Source organism: Stegastes partitus, unplaced genomic scaffold (genome assembly GCF_000690725.1).
Source record: "Stegastes partitus isolate 25-593 unplaced genomic scaffold, Stegastes_partitus-1.0.2 Scaffold151, whole genome shotgun sequence".
Taxonomy (NCBI): domain Eukaryota; kingdom Metazoa; phylum Chordata; class Actinopteri; family Pomacentridae; genus Stegastes; species Stegastes partitus.
This window is the reverse complement of record NW_007577882.1, coordinates 369,459-394,251: the sequence shown is the minus strand read 5'-3', so window position 1 is coordinate 394,251 and position 24,793 is coordinate 369,459. Positions and strand designations below refer to the sequence as shown.

Here is a 24,793-nt window from a genome sequence, read left to right as displayed (position 1 = left end):
TTTTTTTTTTTCCCTCCTTTGTTCCCCATCACAGTGTTTTTTTCTTTGACACACAAACGAAATGGTTACGGATTGGGGATTACCAATAGCGGACTTGTCTTAAGGGATAAACCACAGGGATAAAGCTTCTCTCTGACCAGCCTCTCTGAGCTAAGACAGAAGAATAACCAGAAAGGGGAAGGGGAGAGGACGGGCAACTTGTGGAGATCCATCACATCTCAGAAAGAGTGAAAGGTAGGATATTACATTTATTATATTACTATTTGCCTCACCGCTGAATTACCACAAAGTATTTTCTCAACTGATTTATTCTTTCACTGATTAACTCCACAGTTTCTTGTTAAAATACAACTCTGCAGTTTAATCTGAGAAATAATTAGTTTACGTGTGTAGAACCAAAGTTTACAGCAAAGAATGAGGTGGTGTGATTAACTATGTCTAATTAAATTATTTTAATTTACATAAATAACCTAGCCGCTGTATTCTAGAGCTATTTGCTCGTCATGTGAAACTAAATGTGATGGAGAAAACTTTTTTTAAATGAACCGAATTTAATGTTTTTTTGGAAAATGTATGCATTAATCAATGTCTAATGTCAGTCACAACTGAATTAGATTTTTTTTTTTCAGACAATCTTTTCATATTTTAGATAACTCAAGGGAGTGTTTTTGTTGCTTTACTCACTAATAAGCCCACAAACTAATTGGTTTTCAGCTGTGAGCAGGCTAAGCAGCTCCGTCATGGGTATTAATATTATTATGCTTCAAAACAATGCGCCACCCTCCTCTGCTCTCACTCCCTCATAAATACCTCTCTTTCTTCCTTAAGAGTATTATCCAAAGATTTCTCATGTGCCCAAAGCGCTCAAAGCAGTTCTGTACTCCAAGCAACTCATCTATTAAGGCCTCCAGTGAACAAATTCATTGTGTCCAGTAGTTGCTAAAAATATTCTGCATTACAGTGCATTGCGTCACTAAAGCGCTACACTATTATGAAATTGAGTAGGGATTTGATTACAGAGGATTCCTGAAATTAATCAGCATATTTCTACTTTTCATTCCAGTCTCTGAAACCTGGCAGGTAGCCACATCAGAAACATTGCTCAACATGTTTTTTCAGCAAGCACCAAGTTCTCCTTCTACTTCTGACGGCAACATGGCTACACAGTTTGTCTATGACCTTTTAGGGTAAGAAATACCGATGAAACGCCATGTTTTGGACTTTAATTTAACTGTAACTTACCTTTGGAATTGACATTTGTAGAACCCTGCAATCCCTGCCTTTCTCTTATTTAAAATTCCTCTTTTTCTTTTCCTTTAGGGAAAACGCTTGGTTGTACATCACCGCTACTTTTGTGGTGTTATGGTTTGCCGTTTGGTTATACAGAGACAGCCTGGAGATTGAGGGCATCTCTGACAAGTATGTCTTTGTGACCGGCTGTGACACAGGGTTTGGAAACCTGCTGTGTAAGAAGCTTGACCGTAAAGGTTTCCGTGTGCTGGCTGGTTGTCTCACAGAAAAGGGAGCTGATGATCTCAAAAGAGTAGCAGGGCCTCATTTGAAGACTGTCCTGCTGGATGTTACCAATCAGGACAGCATCCAAAAAGCCATGGAGTGGGCCAAGAAGGAGGTCGGCGAAAAGGGTGAGAGATGGTTCAAACAAATTCTGTGAAAAACAGTGAAAATGTGGCAGCAAGGGTGCTGGAAAACAACAGCAGGGGAATACTGTAATGTTAAAAAACTGTAAAAACAGTGAAAAATAACAGCAGATATCTGTAAAATAATTTTTATCTCATTTAAATACAGTAACTTTGTGTGATATTACGGTCACACATTGTAAAAGAAGTATTTACTTTTTGTAAAAATATAGATTTTTGATGAGGAAAATCTATACAGTTGAATCCTGTTTTTAGGACAAAGTAATTAATTGTAAATAATGGCATTTTTCAATCCTCAACAGCAAAAAAGTAAATAAATGTTTTTTTTTCTGGTTTAAATACAAGAAACAATACAAAATACAAATACAAAAAGAAAAAAGTGTAATTTCACAATCAAATGATGTAAAACAAATATATATGGTTAACATGCAAATCAATACCTTTTTTTCTGTGGTATCTGAAATTTCACAAAGCTTGAGAAATATTTAAAATAACAGTAAATTGTCCACAAAATTAGAGGTAAAAAAAAAACAGTTGAAAATGTTTAGAAAAAAAAATCATTACAGTACAGCTAAATGTAAGGCAACTCATCTAACTAGATCTCACAAGGCAACACTAACATTAACACTAACACACATTATGTCCTTCCCCTGTCGGTCTTTCATTTTCTTTGTAGGACTTTGGGGTATTGTAAACAACGCTGGACGCTCATTACCGATGGGTCCTTCAGAGTGGATGAGAGTGGAAGATTTCCACAGCACACTGAAAGTAAACATGAATGGAGTGATTGGCATGACGATGACCTTTCTGCCTCTCATCAAAAAGGCTCGCGGCCGTATTGTAAATGTAGCATCAGTGCTGGGCAGGGTGGCTGCAAACGGTGGCGGGTACTGCATCTCCAAGTTTGCAGTGGAATCTTTCTCTGACTGCCTCAGGTGAGCAGACACACGCTCATCAAAACATATAAGAGGTTGCTGTAACAATGTGTGTGTTGCATTGCTTAAATAACCACAGAGACATTCTCCTCTGAGCGTAGTTAGTCTTGTCTTTTTCTTTATTAATAGGCCTTTATTGTGAAGGACATGCAGTAACACAAGCCACAGTCTTTAATGTTTGATAACGAAAGTTGGTTTGTAGATTTGGTCATCTTTCATTTTCTGCAATATAACAAACAAACAATAAAATACATGAATAGCAATAAAACACCTTCCACCCAACAATATGCATAAGTATAAGCTCTGGGCCTCAGCACACACAAACAAAAACTGGCAAAGAGACCAAACTTGGAATAACATTTATTACTAACTGCTTTCTAAAGATTTAATTTGTTTTTTGTGTCTTATCCAAACCAAAACTTTCATCAATTTTTTTCCACTATGTGCCAAATTGTGTTTTCATTTATTGACAATATAAACATTTCAAGCCTTTTCAAGACTGCGGTTTGTGTCAAAAGCATACATACTATCCACTAGTAAGTCACATTAAAGGTATGTAGATGGAAACTAACGGCAATGGCAATTCATAAGAAGACCCTCAGTTGCCAAATTGTCAAAAGGGCATCTGTTCTCCAGCAGGAGGTCTTTTTAAGACTTCATCAGGAAAACTCACTAAACCTGTGTAGAATTTTTGACCAAAATGTATTTATTAACTACATATTAACAAACCTGATGACTTATTAAAGTTCAAATCCCACTGTGAATTATGAATTACCAACATTTATTTGGCATCATTGCCAAATACACTGGAGAAACACTGCCCAGAGAGGACTTTTCACAATCTGGCAACCCAAAAGTTGTTTTGTATTGCAAAACTGTAGTACACGTGTAATTGATTTATTAACCATAAACAAAGCCATTCATTACAATTTGTGTGATTTGTTTGCGAGTTGGACTCCAAGTCATGTGAACTTCTGTTGCTGGTGTGAAATATGAACATCAATACAGTGCTAGTCTGCATGGCATTTTTGTTTTCAGGAGAGATATCAACTACTTTGGAATCAACGTGTGCATCATCGAGCCGGGCTTTTTCAAGACTGCAGTGACGAGCCTCGAGCCTATTGAGCGGGAGCTGCATCGCCTGTGGAACCAACTCAGCCCGGAAGTACAAGCAAGTTATGGAGACAAGTACCTCGATAAGTGTAAGCACAGTATGCTGCTGCTCATTGTTTGAGTTAACAGAAGCATTTTATAGTGCTTCATTACTGTAATGTCTTCAAAACAACCAAATCTTATGCTGGAGGTTTTGAATCTTTAATTATAGTCTAAGCTTTGAAGTCATTTTGACATGTAATTGAAAATGTACCATAAAATGTCACCTAAATGTGGCAAAATATTGAAAGCATTTCTGTTCACTGAATTTCTATATAAAAATTCCAGTACAAAAATAAGTATCTTACATTGTTTTTGACAATGAAGTATAAAGATACATTGGGAAATAAATGAAATTAAGGATGTAGGAGGCAGGTTCATGAATCCTTGAGTGTACATGAGATGCTTTTTTAGAATTAGGTAAAAATGAACTGAAATTCATTTATGTAGTTTAATAATTTGATGTGTGATTCTCCTGTTCAGATATTAAGGTGCAGCGTCTGATCATGAATGCTGTCTGCGACTCTGACCTGAGCAAGGTGACCAGCTGCATGGAGCACGCTCTGACTTCTGCCTACCCACGCACCAGATACAGTGCTGGCTGGGATGCCAAGCTTCTTTGGATCCCCCTCTCTTACATGCCTTCCTGTGTAGTTGATATTGGACTAAAGCTGGTGCTGCCACGTCCTTCAAAGAGCGTGTAACTTGGGGTGACTTTGAAGTAATGTCTTCAAAGTTATCAGCCTTTTTATGCCTTTCTTGGTGCAGTACGGGGCTGACATGAAAAGAAAAATTATCTTTTCCTTTTAAAATACCCATATTCCATATCTACACTGGCCATGCAATGGTTTGACGTTGCTGTTATTATATTTATATGGCATAATCTACCTTGGAAATGTCTGTGTGACACTTTTAGACAATGCAAGAAAAATGATTTTAAAAAATGTAATGTATACATGTGATTATTACTATAGTGTGCCTTTTAACACTGTTATTTATGTTGCTTGGCTGGATGCTCTTAACCATCAGTGGCTAAATAAAGAACATTTTACTATCAAGTTTTCAAAACGTAATAGTAATGAGCTTATGGTAGACACAGATGAAAGAAGTCGTGAAAAAATGTGTACGCTCTGAGTTACGATGATGAACAGCTGCATCACAATGGTTTCTAACAGCTTTGTGAATGTGAATAAAGATGCACATATGTAAAACTGTACATGGCATATTGATGAATCTCATGTTTTCATTTTACAGATGGACTTATGGAACCTGTTCAAACTGATTTAGTAAATTCTAAACGTCTAAGTGGTCTAATAAAAACCAAAACCAATTGCTCTGAAAAAAAATCAGGAACATTTTCAACCAACTGTAACAGTGTGAAACACTATTATGGCATGACACTAATCGTTTCTGAAATGCTGTGAATATTCTCATACTGAAGCATATTCTGATTCATTTGAACCATTTGAGTAAGCAAACAAACCTGCTTCACCAGCACTGGGTCTAGACTTTCAAATAGCTAACATCTGCTTATATAAAACTCCACTGAAAACCACTGACTGGAAATTTCACCAGGTGGTGCTAAAACTTTACTTACGATGATAAAGCAACAACATGCACATGGAGGTACTTGATGTTTTGATCACCAGTATGCGTTGTTTTAGCTTATTTTAGTGCATGTACTTTGCACACTCAAACTACATAAACACTTAAACCATCTATGTAATATCCATATAGGCTGGTACAAGCATTTGAGTTCACTTAGATTCATTCGTCTCAATGTTTTTTTTAATTACTCTGCTTTTTTGAGCTATTAGTTAAGTTAGTTATCAGCTATTACTGAACAGGTTCAACTCAGGGTATGATAATAATCAATGAGAAGCTTGTTGGTTGAACATGTGTTCCAGTTCACAAGTGTTATCACGCTTTAACATCCCTGAAGTGTTGTTGTTATTCTATTGTCGCCAAGTAAGATGAAGTACTTTGCTATGGTCTGACCTTTTTTATTAAAATAAAAATTTGAAATCATTTGTTAACAAAATTAAAGATAAACCTCATGGCGGAGAAGACTTTTCCGAAATAAATATTTAGCCTCTAATTGGCTACTGTACCTGTCAGTCACCTAACGGACACCCTATGAGGAGGTGTGTCTGTGCTTAATTAGACGCACCCCTGCTGCTTTCAAGTGCTCCGCGTCAATGTTCAACTTTGCTTTTAAATGTGTTTTTACAGTTTGTGTAATTTATATATTTGTACTTAAAATTTGTTGGTTTTATGCAAAGAGCACACAGGTGTGAAATGTTTGACTAATTTATTTCATTTATAATAATAATAATAACAATAATAATGATAATAATGATGATGATGATAATGAGAAAATTCTACGTTAAATATGCCATTTTTACACGAGCGCCGCCAACCTGGACAAACATTTCCGACGACACCTGAAGGCAGCAAAACTTGATCCTGACACTAACTTACTAACTGACCTCGCACGACCCGCTGGCATTCAGCGCAAAGCCGACCAGCCGACGTTATCTGCAGTTTTCTTTTTCGCAAACTACCGGGGCCTGTTCGTGGCTGCTATCCGTCGCAGCCATGCATTGTCTGAGGGCGCTGCGTCTGTCCAGCTCCGCTCAACTGATCGTCAAACACTCAGACGCAGCCAAGAAGCTTTTCATCATCCAGCCAGCATGTTGTCTGAGCACAAAATCAACACCCGAGTCGGATCGTTTCCATCTCAAAAAGTAAGTGTGTCTGTGTGATGAACTGCTGAGTTTCAACTCCTCCCTGCTGGCGGTGAATCCTTCATACAGTCTGCCCATACACTGTTGCACAATTTGTCCAAATTGTGTAGATGACAACTACTTGAATGAATGTTTGTTTACACGCTGCAGTTATTGTGTGTACCTTTCATGGAAAATACAGAGGGTCACTGAAGTGTGTCATCTCTCACTGAGCCAATCAGCTTTCTGACAGGGGTTTTTAAAGAAACATGAGGCATTCAGGGACCTGTAACATGTCCAGATCACCTGTGTTCAAACTGTCAAAATCAAGACAGCACATGCCAACCACAAATCCTCTGTGTTTCTGCCAGCTGGCGTTTCAGAAAATTATAATTGTTTTGGCTTTTCGTTGTTTCTTGTTTTTCAACTGGCATGTTTGTATGAATGACAGATTTGGGTATCTTTGCCATCACAAATAATTTGGCTTTTTAAAAAGTTACGAATCACGTAACTTTTTTTTTTTTTTTTCCCCACATCAGCGTGATTGCTTTTCTCTTTTCAAGACTTTACCCTTCACTTCACTAGGAACATGCATTCAAAGCCCCCCAGCTCTGGAGTGGAGAACATGCTTTTCTACACCATCACAGAGGGAAAAGAGCAAGTGCCCGTCTCACACTTCACCGCAGTAAGCATTGATTTGTGTGTGTGTGTGTATTACTTTATGTATATACACACCTCCATATGCACTGTTGTTGCTGTTTGCATTACCTGGATATATACTGTATTTAGTTGTGTTTGCTGAGTGCAATGACAGTCAGGTTGACCCCTAATTTTTTGTTTGCAGGCCCTAAAAAAAACCGGCCTTCACCCGTCAGACCCTCGGCTCAGAGACTGTATGGAGAATCTCCGACAGGCCATGAAGGAATCTGTTGGTGAGGTGATGATGGACAGAGACCTTTTCCACAGGTAGCTCTAGTGAGACGGTTAAGTGATTACTCAAGGCAATACATTTGTACAATTTCTTTCAAAAAAGTTCTTTGAGTGTGACTCACAGCATGATGCCATCATCAGTCTACCTGGAATTCATCGTGACCAAAACATAGATAAACACAAAAACAGAAAACAACTGAGACAATGGGCTTTTTAGTCTAGAAGTGCATTTTAACCGCAGGAAAAGCACATGAGTAAATAATGAAATTAACAATGGCTGAATTCCATTTTGCGGCCTTGGTGTCAGAGTCCTTACTGTCACACTGTTATTGCTTACTGGAATACTAAGAGCCTTTATCAGTGTCATTGTTGACACCTGCAATCTTCTTCTGAATTACACCCACGAGGCAAAAGGAAGAACAAACTCCCAAATGATCTGTAATTATGTCGAGTAAATGGACTGCACGTATAAAGTGCTTTTCTACCTTAATGGGCTATGAACTTTACAATTCTTGCCTCTCGCTCATGAGGGCAGGAGGAGCTTAGGATCCGCACCCTGCAGCTAGTTGACAACCAGCTCTACCAGCAGAGCCGCAGCTGCTTACAACTATGTGGTTATATTTGGAAATATGCTTTACATTGCTGGTAAATACTTGCTGCTCTGATTAGCACAAATCAAACCCTGCTGAGTTTCATCCTGGCGGGGTGATTTGCAAGTCAGTATCTCCGGCTTATTACCTCTCAGTCCAGCAGCTGCTGGTTCAGTGCTGGAGAGATAATACAGTTCCTCATGTTCTTTGTTCTGGCTGTTTGATGATGTTTGCTGAAGGCCAGTGCAGTCTGAGAGGTGAGATAGTTTTCAAGTTAATTTACCTTCTAAAGATGATGCTGATAGGAGGGTTTTATTTCTTGCACTCCTTTGACCAACCAACTGAATATGAACATAGTTTTACATAAGCTGTATTTTAATTCAGCAGATCAGAAAATCAAACACAAGACAGAGCACAGTTGTTAAATCTTTCTATCAGTTGTCATTGCCTGTTTCTGGGAGTTCTGCTCCTCTGCGCTGCCCCTCAGATTGGACCAGACAGTCTTGTGGTGTTTTGTTTTCCACTCATGCCTGCACCAGGCGTGAGGCATGTGCAGGCATGAGACCAAACTATTTTTAGTCTGACCTTCCGATAACAATCCATTTTAATACAGGATTTGTTGTAGGTGACTTGCGACATAATTGTCTGTCTGTCTCTGCCTTTGTCATTTGTCACGGAGGAAATCAGAACTACAGGAAAAGAGAACCATGGACATATTCATGTAATGCAATCCAATACAACATAGTGGCTGAGACCCTGTCTAAAATATGTTGATTAAATTGTATGGGGATTTTTGAGGCTGTGGTTTGTATCAATTAATTAAACAGTCCAACTTTATTGATTAAGCAAAGGTCAGACAAATTAAATGCAGCCCAAAGTGCTTTACAAGTGATTAACAAAACACAAGTGGTAAAATTTGATTTAGAGACTAATTTATACCAAAACAATGGAATAAAAAAAGACATTTGATGGGTAGTGTAGCTGCTAAAATTATGAATAATAAAAAAATAGCAATAAAAATATAATTGTGAAAACTTCTTTAAAAATGAATTGATTCTATTAAAACTGTAAAATGTTTATATAATCAAATAAATATCTGTGCTGATTTTAAAAATAATTATAAATACTCAAACCATAAAATAAAAAAATAAAAAATACTTACATACATGCCACACGGAATAGATGGGTTTTCAGTTTAAGAATATTAATATTTTCAGCTGCTCTTGCACCATCTTGGTGGCTGTTCCAGTGGCTCAGAGCATAATGGCAGAAAGCAGCGTCACCAAATGTTTTTGTTCTGCTTTGTGGAACAGCTAAAACAGAAAAGCCAAAGGATCTAAAGGGGCTTTTCCTGGTTTAAACGACAATAACATTTCAGAGAGTCAGCCTGGTACAAGGCCATGTAATGCCATATAAAGGAATTTCGTTTCAAGCTGTCAGGTAACAGGTGTAAAGACTTTAAAATAGGCAGAATGTGTGTTCATCGTGCAGAATTTAAAAACAGCTCTGGCTGCTTTTTTGTAGATCAGAAAGGAGTGTTACAGTAGTCCAGCTTACTGGTTATCAAGCTCTCTTCTGTGTTGTTCAGAGGGAGAAATGACCTCTGAAGATGCTTTTCACATGATAAAATGCTATTTTTGTGACACCCTGCACATAAGGCTTAACATTAAAATCAGAGTCAAAAGTCACTGTTAGATTTCTGTTGTGTTGTTTTTTTTACTTGGGTTGAATACAAATGTATTCTGTTCGGGGCTCAGTTTGTTACTCTGACCTTTTGACCCAGTAACCCGCACTTTTCTTCTATCTTGGCTTAGCTGTAAAAAGTTATTCAATTGGTCGAGAGATGCTGTGCCTCCTGGTGACAGTGCTGAGTGGTAGTATATAAACATTTTTTTTTTAAATGCAGTCCTACAATTGATCTTTGTGGCTGTCCGCAGGTGGTCACACATCTTCTGTAAAGATATGAGGTAAACCAGTTAAAAACAACTCCAGAAAGACCAGCATGCTAAAGTAAGAGATGGTCCACAGTATCAAAGACAACATCACAAATTTCAGGTTTGTTTCTGTGCACACCTACAGAAGGACTCTCTCTGTGTTGTAATGTGTCCTAAAATCTGACTGAAACATTTCTAATTTGGTGTTTGAGTTTAAGAAGGTGCTCAGCTGATTATAAACTACTTTCTCTGAAATCATATTTTTTGTAAGTACCTTTTTGTGTTTATGGGTATTAAAATAGGTTCTCTTCCTTTAAAAGAGGTTTAACGAAAGCGGAGGATACCCAGCTTTACAGAGCGATGTACTTTGGCAAGGATATCTTCGGATACGGAATTACAAGCTGTTTTAAAAAGAGATGTTGCAACTTGGTCAAAGGCAACACGTGGAGGACTTCAGCTCTGTTACGTTTTTCCTGCGTTTTTCAGCGTCAGTCAGGTCAAAACGTTCCAACCTGACATCACTCTGTGCATAGGATATAGGTAAAAGTACAGTTTGCTTGCTCTGTTGGCAGATAGTGTTGTGGCCATTTATTAAGTTTCACAAAATTGCAAGGTGGTCATGTCATTTTAAACCCCAGAACCCCCATTGTGCAGCACAGAAACTGCAGTATTAAACAATTTTACCTCAGTAATGTCATGTTTCATTACGTTTGTGTTTTTCTGTAGTCAAACTGGCATTAAACTTCAAATAGATAATACCAAACAGGACAGATGTCCTTTAAAAGAAGTCAGTGGTGGGTAGTGTGTGTCAGAACACGTCAGCTTTATTTGCTGTAATGTTGATCAAAGAAAAGGTCTGTCGGTCAGACTGATAGCTGGCAGCTGCTGCTGACCGCCACACTGAGGACTACACACATGCACACACACACACACCCACACACACACACACACACCCACACACACACACGGTAAAAGTATGTCATTTTCAGGAAGCATGAGTAACTCCGCATTATGTGTTTTTTGTTTTGTTTTTTTATTTTTCCTCTTAGATGCGTTGGTGGAAACATTGTCCTGCTGATCCAGGCCTTCAGAAAGAAATTTATCATCCCTGAGTTTGACGTGTTTGCACAAAAAATAAATGAAATCTACAAAACAGTGCAAAACCAAAGAGATGGGAAGGTATTCCTTTGATGTTTGTGTGTTCTTTATTGTAGCAAAGCATAGCGCTGTTGCTAAAGTTACTGATTTTTATTCCATTTTGATATATTTTGTTCTGTTCTGCATATGAAGTCCAGTTTTGGTATGCATTGATGTGGCTCAACAATATGGCCAAACTATTTTTGCTAACTACATGCATGTATCAAATTTAAAAATGTAGTTGTGAACTGAGAAATCCTGACCATATTGCATTTCACCAACTCACCCTTACTCAATTTCCTGTTCATGAAAAATGTATTGTCTACTACAATCTGCTCTGCTGCTGCACTGACTTTCACTGCGTTTCTCTTGTGTATTGCGGCTGCAGGTTGCAGACTACATCCCCCAGCTGGCCAAGTTTAGCCCAGAGCTGTGGGGTGTGTCTCTGTGTACAGTTGATGGCCAGAGGTAAGAAATCCAGATTTGGACTTGGCAAAACAATCTCACCACAAGATCCGTTCAGTGGCTGGTTAAAAGCTTTTAGGCAGATGGACGGCTCCCAGCAGTCACTGAATTATAAATGTTACTTTTTCTGAAAACTTCTTGGATTGTTTATCCATTCTATCCTAAAAGATGAGACTTTCTTGATTTGAGTGAATGTCACTGATATTTCTTATGCATGTTTTTAATCAAAATGCTGTTTTCAATTCTTTCTTCTTTCTACAGGCACTCAGTTGGTGACACCAAGCAACCATTCTGCCTGCAGTCATGTGTGAAGCCCCTGCAGTACGCCGTTGCTGTACATGAGGCAGGAACAGAGAAGGTTCACCGTTATGTTGGCATGGAGCCCAGTGGTCTCAAATTCAACGTGCTCTCACTTGATGATGAAGGTACGTGGCCTCATTGCAGCCTGTCAAATTGTAAAAATACATCACCCTTCAATCAGTGTGTGAAATTAACACTAACATTTCGAACAGGCAGGAGAAGAAACCTATAGGAGTACATGCATGTGGTGCAGTGGATTAGGTGCCTCTTCATAGTTTCCTGCCCTCTTGTATCAGTGCTATTGCCCACTGGATGGATTATGTCTTCCTCAATCTCAAACCAAGAGTTAGTTCATGATATTTTCAGCACATCACATCTCTTAAAAATATATTTTTCTACCCAACAAGTAAGAAATATGGGTTTAATTTTCTCATGTCTTTGTCTGCTATGAACTTTAGGTCATCTCTCTCCTCAGAGGATGATTAAATATTGATGCAAGCTCTAGTGCAGAAATAATTAGTCGATCAAAAGATTGATTTTGACCGATAGGTAAACATTTGAGTAATTTCCAGTTTAATATTTATTTGATTTTTTTTGTGGCATTTAGCAGGTTTAAAATAGAGTTGCGGTGATTCTTTATTTTTCAGTAAACGTTAGACATTCAATTGTGATGTAGTCTTCTTTTAAAAAGTAATAATTATTGTTTGAAGTATAGATATAGATGTTTCATTCCTGAAAGATATCTTGGGCACCTTTTGTGACTTTATATATATTTGGCCTAATGTTGTCTGATATGATAAAGATGTTGATCTAAATCAGTTATCTGATTAATTAAAAAGACCGAAGACCCCGATACAAAGACATCGTTTGGTACAGAAGTCCTCATCAACTTTATGTCTTATCTCATTGTCCTTTCTGTTAGATAAGCCTCACAATCCCATGGTGAACGCTGGAGCCATAGTGATCAGCTCCCTTATCAAGGTAAACAGATGGCTATGATGTGTGACAGTTGAGTCAGCACGTATAGTAACTCACTCTCTCTTTAGTGAAAGTCAATGACAACAATGTTTGCAAACATTGTACTTTGCAGTCACGGAGGGGTGGACTGTATTTTTTGAAATGTTATTGGGTTATGTTTTTACTAAGGTCAACATGGGTCTTGGAATTAGATTTTCTGTTCTATACACATGAAAAAAAAATGTGTTAACTATGATAGAAAGTGTCACACAGTTAAGATATTGTAAAACACGTTTGCAGATTGTTGCATACACATCTATTGCAAATGGTATTATCGCTACTTTTTTTTACAGACCCTTTTCTATCTGCATCTGACAAATAGTGACTTATTTAAAATAACAAACTATTCGGATCCATAATGTACAATATGTCAACTTGTCTTGTTTAGAGGTAGTTGATTGACTTTGTTGCTGTCATGATGATGATCTTTATGACAAGGCCTTTTTTTAAGTGATTGAATATGACTGTTTTTCTGTAGAATATCTCAGGTTTGTCTTCTAGATCAGTAGCAAAATTTTTCACGGTTATCTGGAGTTCTGTTTTATGAAATATTCCCTGAACTCTCCCAGAGCTCTGTGGTTTATGATCACTGCCTTTCTCTCCTCCTGCTGGAGTCGCTGATAATAGGATAGTAAATTATGCAATCAGTGGTGCATTCTTTGGCTTTTCACACTGTGGAATTAGTCGTAGGTCATGAATGTGACAATTGAATAAACGTGGCAATTACAATCACTATGTTTTTATACAAGCAAATTATTCCCTCTTCTTTCTTTCTTTTTTTTTTTAGCCCCGCTCAAATAAGGCAGAGAAGTTTGACTATGTAAGTAGTGTGCCTCAGATTTTCCTCTCTGTTAACAGACATCGGTATTAAAATGTGGCACAGTTGTCTCAGTGGTCAGAGGAATGCTGCAGTACACATACAGTGTTGTCTTTTGATTTCCTAGGTTATGGAGTTTGTTAAAAAGATGGCTGGCCAAGAATATGTCGGATTCAGCAATGCCATGTGAGTGTGCTATAAAGTAATTTTGAATTATTTTATCTTCACATATCTCTGTTTGGTACATCTAAGTTTAAAGAGTTACTGTGTTAGGCAAATTGCATGTCCACTGCCCTGCTGCATTATTGATGTTTCAGTATTGACCTCCTATGCTTTGCTGTCTCAGGTTCCAGTCAGAAAAAGAAACAGGCGACAGAAATTTTGCCATTGGATACTACATGAAAGAGAAGAAGGTCAGTTACAGAACATTTTGCACAGAGTTAAAATTTGTAGGATTGTAAATCCCCTTTTTTCTGTTGCAGTACTTTAAGACAAAGTGCAATGCTTGTGTTTGCATGCGCATGCATGTTTGTGTGAAGTATTTCTTTAAATAGCTGGCACATATAGATAGGGCAGCCTGGAAGAGGTTTTTCATCACTGATAATTCTAGAAATCAGAAGGAGCTCTAAGGTTAGAGCTCTGGGTAACTGATCAGAAGATTAGCGGTTTAAGCCCCAGGGCTGCCAAGCTGCCACTGCTGGACTTTCCCTTTTTCTCCTGGGGTATCGTGACCCTGCAATCTGACCCAGGATTCCTAATAAGGTGTGATATGCCGGAGAAGAATTTCACTGTGCTGTGTTGTATATGTGTCAAATAAAGGCTTCTGCTTCTAAAAAATAATAATAGTAATTTGAGAAACATAAGAAACTATTAAAGATGACAAACAGTTTCCTAAAACTAAAGGTGCCATCTTCCAGTGTCTTGTTTTGTCCAACTAACGGTGCAAAACCCAAACATAGTTGGCATTTAGTTTGCAATGATGTAAAAAAAGGGAAAACTAGAAGGGGTGTTCAGAGAGTGGATCCTGTGCCAGAGCCAATGCCCTGTCACGCAGTTTTTATGAACGTTATTCAGATCCACGCAAGAATTGAATTAGTTCTTCCTTCGCCTACTTTACCACCTCTCCACCATTTTCATGAAATTCGGTCTGGTATTTTCTGACAGGCAGACAAACAAAAAGCATCAATCACAATTCTCCTCCTCTGCTCTCGCCTCGGCAGACCGACCAGCAAATCCTCACATTACACAACCTGAAGCTGTAGGCTGACTTCTATCTGCTTGATTGATTCCTTGTTTCAGCTGCAGACAACATATTTGATGGAAATAATGAGCTACTATTTTAAAAATCTGAACTTTTTTATCATCAAAATGTATTTTTTTCACAAACTAGGAAAAATAATGCTATACAACTATATTATTTTTATTTTAATGTTTTGTTCTTGTGTGTTTTAAAGGCTTTCGTAAGCTCAACACTCCTACAGTCTGTCCAACCACAAAATATCACTTCATCCTTTTTTTTTTTTTTTAAATATTTTGAAATAATGAAAAATCCTTTTATCCATTTTTCCACCATCATCAAACTGCCAGACTGTGTTTGAACTCAATTTAAAATCTATCTCCAGCATGTTTCAGTCAGTCAAATAGTCATGACAATCATTTTTGTCATATTAGCACTACTATTCTGTGCAGAAGTACAATTCTACACCATATGTCCTTTAATCGGGTACATTATCCATCATGCCACATCTCTACATATCCATATGTATGTTCATCATGCCTCATCTGAACAGGTGAAAGCTGTACATAGTTTTTATTATAGCTTTATTCTTAACCTATTGTGCTTTTGTAATTCTTCTCCTCCATGCCTCATGGCACTTTTAATTTCATTGTTCTCATACAATGACAATAAAGACATTCTGATTCTGATTTGTATCTTGCTGCTGTACATTAAAATTCCCTGCTGAGGGATCCATAAAGTTATCTTATTCTATATTTCATTCACCAGTGTTTTCCTCCGGGAGCAGAAATGATCGATGCCCTCGACTTCTACTTCCAGGTAAACTGCTTCGCTGCCATAAAATTCTTGTGTGGCCCGATTTTGACTTTCAAAAGGCATTCAGTCATTTCAGCAATAAACTGAACCGCTTTTGTTCCCAGCTTTGCTCCATCGAGGTGACCTGTGAATCGGGAAGCATCATGGCTGCCACTCTTGCCAACGGAGGAATCTGTCCAATCACAGGCGAGCGTGTGCTGAGCGCCGAGGCGGTGCGAGACACCCTGAGCCTCATGCACTCGTGTGGCATGTATGACTTCTCTGGCCAGATGGCTTTTCATGTGAGTAACATTAGGAAGTGACAGGACCATCACATCACCACCCCTCTGACAGAAATAACGTTCATCTGTTTGCCTGAAAAAGAAAGCACACACATCCAACCAGCCTCTCGCTCTCATCTTGCAGGTGGGCTTGCCTGCAAAATCGGGGGTGTCTGGTGCCATACTGCTGGTGATTCCCAACGTCATGGGAGTGATGTGTTGGTCTCCTCCCCTGGACAGAGTTGGAAACAGCGTCCGGGGAATACACTTCTGTCAGGCAAGATCAGGACTTCTGCATTTCCTGTGAATTTTTATGTGATTATAACATCAGATTACTCTGATGGCCTATGGTGTTGTTGTCGGCTCCAAAGTCTTGAAATATTCAAATCTTATAGTTGTGACTTTAATTACTGAGGAAAGATTATGGTGATTACGACGACAGCCTGCTTAGTTAGACAAATCAATTAGAGCTGGTGAGCTATGAATGTTAATATCCTTAAGATGTACAATCTGCAGCTGCCTTACGGAGCAGAACGACTTGTGGTGACAGCGATTACGAGAGTAGAGTTATTCTCTGGCTTCTGTGTGATGACATAAAATCAGTTTCATATACTCTTAACGGCTTCATCTTTTCACAACTCGCTGACTTCAATATCTTCTTCTGAATCATCGACTGTGCTGCGCCGATAAATGTTTTCATTAAAGTTTGTCCTGCATTAAAACATAGAACCAGCTTTCACATTCTGCTGTTTCTCACCTTCAGGAGCTTGTATCACTCTTCAATTTCCACAATTACGACAATTTGAGGCATTTCGTGAAGAAGCAGGACCCTCGCAGACAGGACGGAGAGGACAGGGTGAGCCTTTTGCATTCTGTTTGGTATGTCAAATGCTTTTTTCAAGCCTTTGTATTCACGTAGATTTAATGGATTTGCAGAACAAGTCTGTTTTCAACTTGATGTTTGCCGCCTACAGTGGAGACGTGTCAGCCCTGAGGAGGTAATTACCTGAAGCTCTGATTGTTGTCCTGTAAACAAAACATCCTTCAGAATGTTTACACCAGGCCTGAGAAATAAAAATGCACACAGACAGGTGAAAAATAAAATGAAGAATGAACTTTCGCAAAGTGTCGTAAACAGCTCCAGTGCTGCTTGGAACAAATTTCCAAGTAGTTTGAAGGTTGTGATTTACATCTTTTTGACTTTAGACCTTTCATGCCCAGTACAGAAGCAGCTACATCAGTTGTGTTTGTGTATTCTCTTATTATTTGGCATTTCGATTAAATGTGTCACATTTCTGTAGCTGAGTTACTAGAGTTACCTTAACAATAAGATAACATGTCCATGAAGTTCAACAAAGGTTCCCAGATGGAACTGATTAGTTTAATTTTCAGAACTATGCTTATACGATTTAACTGATATGTCTTGTAGTTCCATATCTAAAATGTTTGTTGTGTTTTGTTCTGTTGTTTTATGCTGTTCTGCTGTTTTAATGCTGCAGATTTGCACTTTCATCCATGGACATGGATCTGAAAGACTATGATTCTCGAACAGCGCTACATATCGCTGCAGCAGAGGGTGAGCACTGCCGGCTTTCACTGTCTGAGTTCCTGTGTTTCCTTTAATGCTCAAATACACACCCTCAGGCAATAGTGACCCGGGACTACACAACACTCTGTGTAGTGCAAACGTTTTTTTTTCAATTAATTACTCAGCTCCCCGGTAACTGTTTGTGTTTAGCTGGTGTTGAAATGTCAAAAGGAGTGGCACAATGGATAAAATACATCCAATTAGCAGTTTCAAGAAGAGTTAGTACTCATGAGGGAAGCTCAGACCTCAGCTGCCTCAATGCTGCTCCTACAAACACACAAACATAACTGGAGGAAGTACGGCAGCCCCTTAACCCGACTATTCACAAAGTAATTTGGAACACAAAAATACTTTGAAGAAACAGACAGTTGATGTGGCCGTACTGACATCATGACCACCACCCAATAACAGTAAAGGGGTATAATAATCATGTTACATTAATTTTGACTTTTATTAACCCATTTTGACTGATTAAGCCCACCAGCACCAGATAAAACTGTACCAGAGTTTTAAATTTAACGTCTGTGGGGACAGTCTGATGCCTACACACTGGGAGCTTTACATCAACCAGCAATGATTAGTTTGCTATAAGTGAAAATAGGAGCAACATCAGCTAGAAGTACAGCAGAGCCTATGGCAAGAAACGTAAGAAAAGTTTTCAATGTTCCCGATGTAAAAGAAACTCTGCATTCCGAGAAAGGATTACATTCTGCAAAAGGAAGCGATCGAGAACATACATCATAAGCATGCATCAACAGAATCTGTGAAATTGTGAAGTGCAGCAAAGTTTGTGGGCCCAGCAGCCCCCAACAAGTTTGTCATTACATGTTCTGGCATGCTCGCCGTATTTTTAAGATAACAAGAAGTTACAGATTTCGGCTTCACTTTTCATGAGGATTGGCTGACGTGGCAATCCAAGACCACTTTTATCACACGCCAACAGATTTCTGTCGAGCTTAGCTGAAAGAGTAATTATATCTTACTTGCATTGTGTGGTGACAGTTACAGATGTTGCTTCATGCCCACCTTGTTAATCATTTAGTCACTTTGCCATTCTGTTAAAAAAAAAAAAAGCCCCCAAAAACATTGTTTTTCTGCTCTGAACTTTATTTTCATCCCAGTGTACCATCTGGAGAAAAGATTTTCTATTCATCTGTGACTGACAGAAAAATACTTAAACTTGCTGAATTGTTTGTCTTGATGCTCGCAGCTGTAATTAGCACCGAGTTAGTTTTTATTTATTTTCATGAGTAACTGTGGAGGTTTAGTACCTCTGGCTCACATTATACAAACCACGAATGAATCAGCTCATAAACCTTCACAGAGCACCATATGGTGGATTATTTGTCTTCTCTTATGATCTCAGTGTATTCACAGCAGAGATTTAATGGTGCACTGCTGTGTCTTGAACAGTAATGTCATAATAATAATTATACACCTGTTTTTATGTTGTTTTTTTGTGTGGATTTTTTTTTTCATATAGTTTATATTTTTAGCATCTTTCTCCCTTCTTTTCCCAGTTTGCTACTGTAACTCATGCATGCCTTTCTAGTTTGTGGTGATATGAATTCAAGGGGTTCATGCAGTTGGATTGCTTTTTGACACCAAGGTGAAGCCGTATTTTCTGAATCAACACAAAAATGCCGACTCTGTTTGACTTTCAGTCTGTGTTTTGTCTTTTTCATCCTCAGGTCACGTAGAAGTAGTGAAGTTCCTCACTGAAACCTGCAAAGTTGATCCATTTGTAGAAGACAGGTGAGATAAACATCTGCAACTTCTTTGTATTCTTCAGTTTTCTTCACTGCTCTTTATCCTTATGCATTTCATGATGAACGGATATTTATTCTCTGGTTTTGTTCTAGTCCTTACAAATCTCTTTAACTATAATTTTATGTATGATCCTACTGCTTACATGAACAGTGTTGTGATGCTTCAACTCTTCTATCTCTTAAAAATGTGATTTCTAATCGCAGTGGGATTGCTGCATTTTAAAAAGATATTTAAATGTGTTGTTTTTTTCCTCATGAACTAAAACTGTACAGTACCTCTCAGTTACAGTTGAGTAGTTACTTGTGCACTGCTGTAAAGTCTCCCCCATAGTCTGCTAAGCTCTGTCCTGACCGTGTGCAGGTGGGGGAACCTACCAGTCGATGATGCCATGCAGTTTGGACATGACGAGGTGGTAAAGGTGCTCAAAGATTACCAGCAGGACTGCAGGCAGCAGGAGAAGCAGCACAGTGAAGCTGAGCATCCCCAAAAGCTGGACACCATTGAAGGCATGGTGTGATGTATTTAAATAGAGTCCTCGGACTGTAACATGTTAGGGCAATTGTGCAATCTCTCAAGTTGAAATATTTGTTGTGGAGGGAATGAGTGTCAAGCAAAGAAAGGGATACATAACATCAGTGAAAAGAGAAGTGGTGTGAACATGCAGTTTGTATGGAACAAAGTGTCTCTACACTGTTATGATAAACTCAAAAGATGTTTTTTTATGCATAAAGGGCTTGTCATGAGCTACAACAGCACATTTAACTGTCATCTATTTTATTTTAGCCTATTGTGCCTTGATGAGTTATAAGCTTTAAATAATTAAAACTATGTAATATGTGTGGAAGCAAAATCCCAAATTTGGTTTATTGTAAACGGGAGACAAGGACACTAGATGTACATGATCCCAGTATACTTAAAGTGGCAATTATTGTACATATGTGTGTGTTTTTCACCTGTAAATACATGCATAGATTCCTAATACAGGAATGTATTATTGTAGAATGTGTTATAGTATTTATATACGGTTTAACTGCATAAACAAGAAATTCTAAAGAGTAATTTAATATTTCGACATTCAGTCCATCCATTAAACATGCTTTATCTGCCACCTGTAGTTTGATTTTGTTTTGATTTTATTAGGTTAGTTGAGACTTCATTGTGTCAGCAGTTTATTATTAAATATCACCCAGCATCCAGTAAATCATCCGAAAGTAGGAATACGTGATGAAGACACAGCAGGAGAGGTGCTCAGTACTCAACCGTTTCAAATGTCATTACTGCAAGAAAGTGTTTTGCATAATCATATTTTTTAAGGGGAAACAAACTGTGAATAAAATAATGTTATAAGAAACATTCAGCTGTGACTACGGAGGATATAGCTAGTGCAGGCCGAGGTGGAGCTAGCTCAATTTAATAGACTTCCCCTCTCAGCTATGCTTTATTTATAAATGTTGAGTTAATCAGTATTGACAGATTGCCCCCTTACTGACCTGTTTCATGCGGCTGATACAGGCAGAGATGGAGGCAAATATAGTGGGCCTCTGCTGGCTGATACCACCCTGCACATGTGCTTGAGTTTCTCTTGACTCCACCAGATGGCACTGTGCACCCATCACACTAAAGTCCATAGCCGCTGGTGAACCTACAGCACCACTTGTACTGAAGACTGTACCTCAGAACCCTGCAGTAAAAAGAGCAATAAAGGGCTTACATAAGACTGACCTGACATCTAGAGAGACTGCTGCCACCTGACCGGACTCTGGTGGTCCGGACAGATCCATTACTTTCCTCCAGTGCCGAAACAAGGCACTAAGCACTAACACACAATAAGACGGCAAGCATTAAACTACATTCTTCCAATGCAGTGTTGCCCCTGCATCGGAAAGCCGTTTAGTGGACTTAATTATGAGCAGATGTGGCGCAAATTTAGGCATCCAGGTCTTTGAATGATTAAAGAAAATATTTACTACTCATTGCGCAGAATCGATTTGGTGAGGCTACTAATAGGAGGGGGACAGTTTACTGTGTGGACTGGTGCTCTTCGTTTTCTCAACAGCGTTCAATGAAATCGATCACTTGTTGGCAGTCACTACCTCATGGAAGCTTGGGGGCTGTTTCTCCTCTAAGGATGACAGAGGGTAAGGTATCAACCTGTGCTTTCTGAATGAAACACAATCTGCTTTCCATGATAATTACAGTTTTGAACCCAGGGCACTTTTTGGACAAAATAAATTGGGCCTCTTTATCAATATGGCAGGCAGATGTTTACGCTTGTAGGTGATTTGAACTTTAAGGCATTTGGGAGGTTTAATGAAACCATAGCAACTTAAAAAATGAAGCTAATGAGCTGCAACTGGAATGAACTTGAACCCCAAAAGATTTTCAACCGACGACAACGTTGATGGCAAGATAGAATAAAGAAAGTCAGAACTCTGTGAACATATAAGCATTTTATTTCTTTTTTATTTTTTTTTCTGTTTCATTATATAATTTGTGCTGCTATTCAGTCATAGCTACCACACAGAGAGCATGTTGTTTGTTGAGGACTGAGTTTTGCAAGTGGTTTGCAAAGCTCTAGGGGTGGCAGGGTTAGTCCTTTGGTAGTCCATCACTTTGGTTCAGACTGAACTATTTTTCCACAACTACTTGATGGTTTGCAATAATTTTTTTTGCTTTGATATCCATGGTCTGTGGAAAAAGACCTGTGCAGGCTTTTGGGAGTCCTCCGAGCATTACACTGAGCTCATACTATCACTGGGTAAAAATATGAATTTGTGCCATTTGAGTTTCATGACTAAATGTACACATGTAAAACTGCTTATATTCCAGTTAGACTGTGTTGGAGTTTGCATGTTGTGCTAATTAACAAGATAAACCATGGTTAAAGTGATAAACATTATTCCTGAAAAACACTATTTGCAGGTTTGCATGCAGAACGCTCATGATTTAATCTTGCTATGAAGTATGTGTTGCTTCATGCTGACAATTAAACTGTTTGATAATTTTCAAATAAAAAATTAGCAAAAACTGCACTTTCTGGCAGAATTTAAGACTTCCAATTACTTGCCAATTGTCTTGCAAAAATAGCAGGTAATGATCCAAGAAATTTTCCAGCACTAGGCCAAAGCCTTATTAGCAGTTGTCTGCTAGTTTGTCTTACTTCATGCCTTGAAAATAGTGAGAATTCAGTCATGTAAATGGAGCAGCAGAGGCTGTTGGCTGTGGAGACCCTGGGGTCAAACAGAAAACAGCTACACTTACTGCATCAGGATCAAACTACCAGGCTGTGAAAGGACTTCGGAGACTATTAACAGAGTTTGTATTAACAGTAGCTTACGCTTGATAGTGAGTTAAATTGACACATGGGCATTTTTCATATGAAGAATATGATTAATCAAGCAGAAAAAAATGACAAATGCTGTACAATTCATCCTACAAATTAACTGTTTCTCATTAAAGTAGAGAACATCCTCTCACAGAGATATTACAGATACACTGACCTTTTGATTTAGCTTCCCGAGCAAAGAAAGTGGTGAAACTGTTGTTATCCATTAATTTTGTGCTGATTAACTCATGTTATAATCTCCAATTAGTTTGGCAATCTTGGCTGCATATCTCAAAGTGGTGTTCCCGCTGAGATCATTAAAAATCACAGAAACACTAAAGTATGTTTGTTAAGGAACTGAGAATTTACAAAAGCATTTGACAACACTTAACACAGAGTGTGTTGTAATAGCAGGTTGTTTTCTTCTTTTAATTCATTTATACAGTCATCCATTCAATCTGATTGTTTCTTGTTTTCTGTCACTAACTCTGGCTGGGTTTGAAAAGTCTTTTTTTTCTTAAGAAGGTTCGTGGAAATCTCTTAGAGGCATCCATTATAAGAGCCGGCCCGACTCATTAAATGCTAAGGAAAGGTGTACAAACATATAATACACTGGTCCATCCTTTACAAAAGGAGAGGAGATAATGCCATCCCACAGTTCCTTGCAGTAACACCTTTCAAACCAACGCACCATCATAGACAGTGTCACAAAGATGGACGTAGCGAACCAGTGATTTGCAGACTACTGTTCTGAATCCCTGAGTTTGGCATTTGGCCATTACTAGCTTGCTTTTTTAAAACCAGATATGACAAGCAAAGGGAAAACTCAAGGACACTAAGCATGAGGATACAGTAGCAACCTGTCAATCACAAGGTTGTATTATCATCTCTTTCAACAAAATAGGACTATGTTTACTAAATATAGTCAACATTGAGAGCTTAAATTCAATAGGAAAATGTTTAGTGAAGTTATAAATCAAGTAAAAAGTAGGTTCATTTTTCCATAGACTGCTATACAATCTGACTTCTTTTAGGAATCAGAGGAGTCGTCCCCTGCTGGCAGTTAGAGAGAATGCAAGTTTTTGAACCTTTTGCCTCAGCCTTCTCCCAGTACTGTTTTTCTGTAACCTTGAATCGAGTAACTTTTTTTGTTTGTTTGTTTTTGGTGGTTGTAGTCTCAAGTTTTCTTGATACAGTGCATGCAGAAATACATTTTAGCAAAAATTTTACCTTGAACATTCTTTGTAATATATCTGGCACTGGATCGTGCTTCCAAATTCAAACACTGCACGTCGATTTTGTTGACCTTGTAAACAGAAGCTGACAAGACAGTCTTAACTCAAGGTCCACATACTCGCAGACCACATCACACACTCTTTGTTAACAGATGGGGTTTGCTCATTTGTCATATGACATATGAATGCAACATAGCATTAGGTCAGGAAAAGCACTGAAGTGGCTCACTCCGTGCTGTGCCATTGGTAACATCCAATTACATTCATGTAGGTATACACTGCAGTCACTACAATCTGATACTAAACACACTATGACTGATATATATATAATCCAGTATAGTCATTAAAGGGTTTTCATAAGCATTTCTTGTTACCTGAAAGCTTTATCTTCCCTTCAGGTATTAACATGCATTTGCTTTATGTTCGTCTGACTCATTAGAGATGCAGTTAGTGTTCCACTTAGCTTAAATTTACATTAGTTGCCTGCGTTACAACAGCCCAATATGACAGGTATTTACTGTGGGATGTAGAGCCATCATCACCACCATATGGCTACACCACTGCAGAGACACAGAAGTTGTTTTTTTCACAGACTCACAAGCACACAGCGACAATATGGCACTGTGTACCTCCCAACCAGAAAGTCAGCATGCTCCGAATCCAGGTTTCTTGACAGCTCTATCTTCAATACCTAGGAGTGTTGTGTCTTAAATCTGTAACCCAACAATTTCATATATGGGCTGGAACAGTTCAACAAAGGTGAATTTGACCATAGGTATGACATTTTTGACTTTATTAATATTATGGTGGATGTTTGCAGTTGTTACAACTCACATCATTAAGGGAAGGGAAGCAAAACTAAACCAGATGTTTTTCATACAATTTATTTATTTATTCACAA

At 38.4% G+C, this 24,793-nt stretch overlaps 2 protein-coding genes across 2 annotated transcripts; both read left to right on the top strand.

Annotated features, from left to right (window-relative positions):
• The first annotated feature begins 1,107 nt into the window (after positions 1-1,107).
• On the top strand, positions 1,108-4,944 carry rdh5 (retinol dehydrogenase 5 (11-cis/9-cis)). The gene is made up of 5 exons (XM_008279278.1): positions 1,108-1,187; positions 1,321-1,643; positions 2,335-2,593; positions 3,632-3,795; positions 4,229-4,944. The coding sequence occupies exons 1-5, from the start codon at positions 1,108-1,110 to the stop codon at positions 4,447-4,449; spliced, it is 1,047 nt and encodes a 348-aa protein (XP_008277500.1). The 3' UTR covers positions 4,450-4,944.
• Positions 4,945-6,298: 1,354 nt separating this feature from the next.
• gls2b (glutaminase 2b (liver, mitochondrial)) lies at positions 6,299-20,440 on the top strand. Its single transcript, XM_008279277.1, has 18 exons — positions 6,299-6,492; positions 7,057-7,156; positions 7,316-7,437; positions 10,975-11,104; positions 11,451-11,530; positions 11,789-11,952; positions 12,750-12,808; positions 13,632-13,664; positions 13,789-13,847; positions 14,008-14,074; positions 15,667-15,717; positions 15,819-15,995; positions 16,120-16,251; positions 16,738-16,830; positions 16,911-16,972; positions 17,474-17,550; positions 19,254-19,317; positions 19,693-20,440. Exons 1-18 carry the CDS (start codon positions 6,344-6,346, stop codon positions 19,847-19,849), a joined length of 1,776 nt encoding a protein of 591 aa, XP_008277499.1. The 5' UTR covers positions 6,299-6,343; the 3' UTR covers positions 19,850-20,440.
• The last annotated feature ends 4,353 nt before the right edge of the window (positions 20,441-24,793 follow it).